At 48.6% G+C, this 6,716-nt stretch overlaps 1 protein-coding gene across 1 annotated transcript; it reads left to right on the top strand.

Moving 5' to 3' along the window:
• Nucleotides 1-533: 533 nt before the first annotated feature.
• PTGES2 (prostaglandin E synthase 2) lies at nt 534-6,398 on the top strand. The gene is made up of 7 exons (XM_062011580.1): nt 534-736; nt 2,021-2,215; nt 2,891-2,946; nt 3,570-3,722; nt 4,284-4,484; nt 4,772-4,889; nt 5,601-6,398. Exons 1-7 carry the CDS (start codon nt 536-538, stop codon nt 5,727-5,729), a joined length of 1,053 nt encoding a protein of 350 aa, XP_061867564.1. The 5' UTR covers nt 534-535; the 3' UTR covers nt 5,730-6,398.
• Nucleotides 6,399-6,716: the final 318 nt, after the last annotated feature.

Raw genomic sequence — 6,716 nt, 5'->3', positions numbered from 1 at the left:
TCCTGAGATAAACCTGGTTTGAGGACTCTGTTATTGAGTATTTGGGGCAAAAAGATTTAAAAGGTTATGTCCTCACTTAACCCTGCAGGCGGCTCTTCTCCCTGTTATGGGGTAACTTGAGAGCATGCTGCTGGATTTGGCCCCAAGTAAGGAAAATGAACGTCGCTGTAATTAATAGACATAACCCTGCTTTAACGAGAGAGATGACAACTTCCAGTGCAAGGGTTTGCGCTCTCCCTGTGGGTACGTGCCCGTCAGTAGGGGCAGCCTGTGCAGTAGGATGTGCTCTCACAGAACAGGTCGTTTTCTTTCTGCTGTAGCCTCCAGCACGCTTTCAGTGAGCGCAGATTTCACAGTCAATGCGAGAGAGCGGGGCTGCACTCCGTGCCTCTCTGCAGCCAGCCGGCCTCGCCGTGCCTCATCCACGCCTTTAACATCCTTGCGGGGCTTTGATGCCGCCGCGGCGGAGCCGGGGGCGGTGCAGAGGGGCGGAGCGGCCGCTTGAAGCGCCGCCCTCCCGCGCCGTGCCGGGAAGATGGCGGCCGCCGGCAGGGCCTGGCGGGCCGCTGCGCTGCTGCCGCCCTGGCGGCTGCGGGCTCCGGGCCGGTCGTACGGCGCCGCGGCGGGAGGGGGCGGCGGGGGCCGCCTGCTGCTGGGCGCCGCCTTCGCGCTGGGCGGCGGCGCCGGCCTCTACCTGGCGGCGCGGCAGCGCCTGCGGGAGCACTCGGCCGCTGAGGTAACGCGCCGCCGGGCCCCGCGCGCCGCCCCGCTCCCGCCCGCGGGCTGCGCTCCCCTCGCCTCCCCTTCCCTCGCGGCCGCCCCCCGCGGCTCCCCCGGGCGCCCTCCTTACCTCACCGCTCCCTTCGCGCCCGAGGCCCGGGCCCGGCGCCGGCGGCGGGTCCCTGAGGGCAGAGCGACAGGGAGGGCGCGGAGCGGAGTCTCGGGGCTCTGCGGACCGGCCTCAGTGGCGAGAGCGCGTAAAGGAGACCCCGGCAGCGCGCTCCTGAGGAGCTGCGGGGAACCTGCACTCTCCGCACCTCCCTGGCAGGCGGTTGAGGGAGCTGGGAGTCGGTCTGTGCTCCCAAGTAGCGAGTGACAAGAGGAAACGGCCTCAAGTTGCCGCAGGGGAGGCTGAGATTGGAGCTGAGGCAGAACTGTTTCCCTGAGAGGGATGTCAGCCCCTGTGCCAGGCTGCCCAGGGAGCTGGGGGAGTGCCCAGCCCTGGAGGGATCCCAAAGCCATGGAGCTGAGGTGCTGAGGGCCAGGGGTTAGTGGTGGGCTGGGCAGCGTGAGGGGAGGGCTGGGACTGCAGCAGCTTCAAGGGCTTTAACCACCAAAATGTTGTGTGAATGCCAGTCAGAAAGCAAGAGCTTGCTAGGGATGTGGAGCAGCATTGTCTGTTGTTGCAGCTTCACACAGAGGTTGTATAACTCAATGCATTGCAAATGAGAAGCAAAGTGATCTGACAGTGTTTGTTTTCTAATGATTAAAGCAAGTGACTGAGAGGGCCTGCCAGCTGGCTGAAGTATGACAGTGTGGGCAAACATCCCTCACTGGACACCTCTCTGACTGTGTTGCCCTGGCTTCCCCCTGCCTTGTCTCAGCAGCTAATCCTGGAAATCTGGGCTTGGGCAGATACAACAAACTGCTCCCCCACCCTGTGGCCTCCACAGAGGTTGTTGTGGAGGAAGTTTGAAATTAAAAGGTTATTTTACTTCTTAACTTAAAAGTGATTAAAATATGGTTTTGCTTTTCTTTAGTTTTGGAATGGTTTTTAGAGGGGTGAGCTGTTTGGATTGAAATTCTTTCTTTGGCCTGTGAGTAGGTGTTTCCAACAGATTGAGTAGATGCTTAGAAAAACAAGTATTTGAAGGTGAATTTTGTTAGCCAAAATATCGTGATAATCAGATGTTGAAACCGAATGTCAAGGTCTGTAACCTTGTGGCAAAAAGATAAAGAGGGAAGATGATATTTGTATTTTTAGTACAAAATTGAAGCTTCTGGTCTCTTCTTTCCCCAGCTGCCTGCAGGAAGGCTGCAGCTCACACTCTACCAGTATAAAACATGTCCTTTCTGCAGCAAAGTCCGAGCTTTTCTTGATTATCATGGACTGCCCTATGAAATTGTGGAGGTGAACCCAATAATGCGGAAAGAGATCAAATTCTCTTCCTACAGAAAGGTGCCTATCCTGCTAGCCAACGCTGGAAGCCCTCTGGTAAGTCTCACTGTGTTAAAAGCTTGATTTCCCCCAAGCAGTGGTTTGGAGGCTTTGTCTCTGAAATGTCTCTGTGGTTGAACACATCCAGTGTCACTTTAGATCATCTTTTATTCTCTAGAGTCTAAGATCTGTTTCTTGCTTTATGGTTTCTCGTGCCTTGGCCTTTATGGAGTTTTTTTGTTGGCCTTTCTTACAAGGCAAGCTGTTTACCTGGTGACTTGTAATGCAGTGGTTATCTAGCTTCTATCAACTCTATGCAGGATATATTTGTACTAGGAACTGCTCCTGTCTTGTGGGATCAAAATGAGATCTCAAGAGTACTGAGGTTTCAACTTGGGTTTGTTGGTTTTTTTGTTGTTACTGTTGTTTTCCTCTTTCACTGCCAAGAGCCCAAATCCAAACCCCACTGCTATTGCATGTGTACATGACCCTCAGGTCCTCAGCTGTCAGGATGAAAGACAAATTTGAAGTGGTACTCTGAAATAATCAGTCACAGAGGAGATCTGAATGTAAGGCTGTCTTTAGATGTGTGGGCACTGCTGGGAAAATATGGTCAGGGGGTAGAGACTGCAGTACTGACTTGAAGCCTCAGCAGGCAGGGGAACAGGTTTTGAAGAATTTCCTTTCAATTTCCCCAACTTATTTTAAGTTTGTTCTAATTCTGTTTTTCAGCAATTGAATGACTCTTCAGTGATCATCAGTGCAATAAAGACCTATCTCATTTCCAAGTAAGAAAACAGGATGATGGGAGAAGAGTGAATGTGACTGTCCGAAGCCAACTAGAGATGGAGATGACTCTCTCAGAGTTGGTCATAAGTTTCTTGCTGACCTGGGTCACTGAAGCTCTGGGTATTTGTCCCAGCAGACCTGACCCTGGCTGTAGTGGTGTGGATGGTGCCTGTGTATGTTGTGATGTCAGTAAAGCAAAGCTTTCACCTCTCAGAACTACTTTTTTTTTCTCACCTGCAAGACTTTCTTTGTACAAAACCTACTTAAACAAGGGTTAATATTAGTCCTGGAACTAAGCTGACTAGGCAGTTATAACAGCTAGAATGAAATTGAATTGGACTGCCTGTGGCCTGTCCTTTAGGTCTGTGCCACAAAGCACTCAGGAACTGTAGGAAGCTTTGTGTCTGCACAAATTTCTGTTATGACACAAAGGTATGTACACTAATAGTAGTCATTTGCTGTTATTAGCTGTTCTAGTTATCTTTTCAAAACCATTTCACATGTAATTTGGAACCTTCTGCACTTAATTTTAGAATAATACCTTTTGTAAGGTGTGTCTGTCCTTTGCTCTTGCTTATTTTTGTAGCAGTGAGATCACTGCTAAATGTGTTTCTGTTCACAGGAGGAATAGCTTAGAAGAGATCGTCTCCTTTTATCCTCCTATGAAAACCGTGACTGAGCAAGGCAAGGAGGTGTTTGAGTATGGGAATAAATATTGGCTCATGCTGGATGAGAAGGAGACAAAGCGAGTGTACCCTGTCAAAGAAGTGAGAGTGTAAGTGCTCTGAAGTTTCTGGACTCTCCAGCAGGATCACAGCTTCTTCCATACGTACTCAGGGGTGATGTAGATATAAAATCCTGCTGATAAACCTTGTCATACCTCCATTAATGTTTAAAGCCTTTGTAGTTGGAGTGATTTTGCCATGTTTCTTACCTACCTTGAAACAATATTGTTAGATGGTCTAGTTCCCACTCTCATGGTAATGCCACCTTCGAGTGCCTCCAGTTTCTCTCTTGGCCGTTCCTTTCTGTCACAGGGCATTCTAGGGATTGCTAGTTTTGCTTCCTGCTTTAGCTCTTGCACTGGGAGGAGAAGCTAGAAGCTAGTCTTGGTCCTGATTTTAATTTTAGTGTGAGATTGGAGGAGCCTTGCCAAAAATAATGATCCTGAGTGCATCTTTGAAAGGTCACTGGAGCACAAGGCTGGGCAGGAGGTTTTGGCACACTTGTCCTTGGTGGAACCTCTGGCTCATGCTGCTGTGTTTCTGCAGGCCTCCTGTAGCCTTGCAATCTGTACCTCATTCACTGAAAAGTTGTTTCTTTTAAATGCTTGCAGGGAAGAAATGAAGTGGAGAAAATGGGCAGATGATTGGCTTGTTCACCTCATCTCCCCCAATGTTTACCGTACCCCCAGAGAAGCCTTGGCATCGTTTGATTACATTGTGCGTGAGGGGAAGTTTGGCACCATGGAAGGTTTCTTTGCCAAGTACATGGGGGCTGTTGCCATGTTCTTTGTTAGCAAGAGACTGAAGAAAAGGTTGGTACCACTGAGCACCATGTACACAAGATTCCTTAACCTCCTTAGCTGTGAACTCCAGATGTCAGAGGGCAGAACCTCAGAAATTTAAATCAAAGCATTTAATCTAATGTAACAGCTTTCTTTTTTTTAACTGGAGGTACTGACCCCATCTACTCATCTATTTGGTTGTTCACTGCCCCCTTCACTCTCAAATACCTTCCTAACTACCATGTAAAGACCAGCCCATAAGGTGAGAGATGACGAAACAAACTGGTATCTTCAAACTAGTTCCTCTCTTTATCCAGGCATCACCTTCGAGATGATGTCCGACAAGACTTGTATGAAGCAGTTAATGAGTGGGTAAAAGCCGTTGGCAAACATCGACTGTTCATGGGTGGGAACCAGCCTAACCTTGCTGACTTGGTAAGGCCTTAATTCCTGTATCTGTTCTTAGGTGTGTTACAATCATCCAGTTGCTCTTCTCTACAAAGTGATTAATACCAGTATATGAAGAGAAGGTGAATTACATGTGATAAGTTGTCATTTTCCTTTGTGCAGCGATACAATTCCCACATGAAGGGGACTTGGAAATATTGGTGTTACGTAAGACAGTAGTATTTGTTGTTCTCCTCCAGAGAAATGTTTCCCAAGCTGGAACCTGCAGTTCTCCTCTGCAGGTGGATTTTACTGATCATGTGGAAGCATGATAAAGGCAGGTTATAAGCCAGGACACTGGCTCATGAATGCTGGTGAATGAAGCCTCACACCTGCACGGGTTTTGTTACACTCAGTGCTGCTGGGGTTTCCTTTGTGGGCAGCTGTGCAGAGTGGAGCAGGGTTTGTCTGCTGCACCAACATTTTTCGTGGCAATGCAGGTGAAGCATTTTGTATCAGAACTTGATGCAGAGATAGGATTAATTTTACCCCTAATCTTTCTTTACTGTTTTCTGATGGAAAAACATGCATATTCTTTACCTTTCTGCCATTCAGTCTTCCTTGCTCATCAGAGCAGTGGAGTAGGTGGCAGGACGGTGAAAGAGCTTTACTAGATAAGCTGTTGGCACTTGTGGGTACCCTAAGCCATTCTCCACTGCTGACTTTCAACATTGTTCTAACCTTTATCCTCTGGCACAGGCGGTGTACGGGGTCCTCCGAGTCATGGAAGGACTGGAAGCCTTTGACGACATGATGGTTCACACCAAGATCCAGCCTTGGTACCAGCGCATGGAAGAAGCGATTCAAAAAGCTGAAGTTGCAGTCTGATGCCAGCTGCAGCTGCCTTCCTGAAGTACTTGCATGGTAAAAAAAAACACTTCAGAAGGAATGACACTTATTTTTTAAGGGTTGAATGGACTAGTCACACCCAGTGGACTGAGAGGCAGGCACGGAGACTGTCCTGTTCAGAGCATCAAGTCACAGTGAGCAAAGGGAATCCAGCTCGGTGTGTGAACATGCTGTTTAGAAGGATGGGGATGGGTAAAAGGGATCTTGGATGCTTCTGGAAAGGAGAAGCTCTGGACTGAAGAGTGCATCAAATAGGCTTCCTTTAGGTGAGAGGCGATTCTCAGAGCAGACTACTGTAAAAGCAAGCTGCTCTTGGCTAGCAAGAGTTGCAGCTGTGTGTGATGTGATGGGTCTGAGCAGCTTTTGTTTCGGGCTGTCTTCTGCTGCCCATCCATGTCATCCGAAGTGTTTTACTAAGACTGACACACTGGATACTTGTTTTTAAGTGATGTTTTTTCCTGCAATAGAATCCTGTAAGCCCAGTGCTGAGGAAACAGGCAGAATCCACGGGACTGGGCAGGGCACCCTTCCCATGACAGAAGCGACGCTGCACTCAGCAGATTGTATGCTTGTACTCTTCCATGTAAACGGTTCTTCCAATACTTGATTCCGTACAGTCTGCAAGGATAAAGGCTTCTGCTTTCTGTGCCCTGTGTGAGATCTGTGAGTTCTTACCATCCCACACCCTGTGCAGACATCACTAATGCAGAGCAGTTACCAGAAAGATTTATCTTGCATGAAATCTCTCTGGAATACCCCTAAAAATCAGTTTGCTTTTCCTTTTGGGAAGAGAAGGACTAAGAGGGATCTGCGTGCCTGTGGGATCTGTAGATATTTCTGCTCTGTAAGGGTAACAAAGTTGTGGCAATCCGATTAGGAGCCATCTCTGCAGGTGACTTGTGCAATACAAATTCTACAGAGCCGTGTCGGGTAGAACCCAGTTTGTCATGGTGAGGGTTGGAATGG

Source organism: Colius striatus, chromosome 19 (genome assembly GCF_028858725.1).
Source record: "Colius striatus isolate bColStr4 chromosome 19, bColStr4.1.hap1, whole genome shotgun sequence".
Lineage (NCBI taxonomy): Eukaryota > Metazoa > Chordata > Aves > Coliiformes > Coliidae > Colius > Colius striatus.
This window is presented reverse-complemented; position numbering and strand designations above follow the sequence as displayed.

What these genes read in the sequence shown, in the direction of transcription:
- PTGES2 (XM_062011580.1), top strand. Translation starts at nt 536, where the DNA reads ATGGCGGCCGCCGGCAGGGCCTGGCGGGCCGCTGCGCTGCTGCCGCCC. An exon ending in GGGAGCACTCGGCCGCTGAG is followed by an intron (nt 737 to 2,020) that starts GTAACGCGCCGC and finishes TTCTTTCCCCAG; the next exon opens with CTGCCTGCAGGAAGGCTGCA. An exon ending in AGCAAGAGACTGAAGAAAAG is followed by an intron (nt 4,485 to 4,771) that starts GTTGGTACCACT and finishes CTCTTTATCCAG; the next exon opens with GCATCACCTTCGAGATGATG.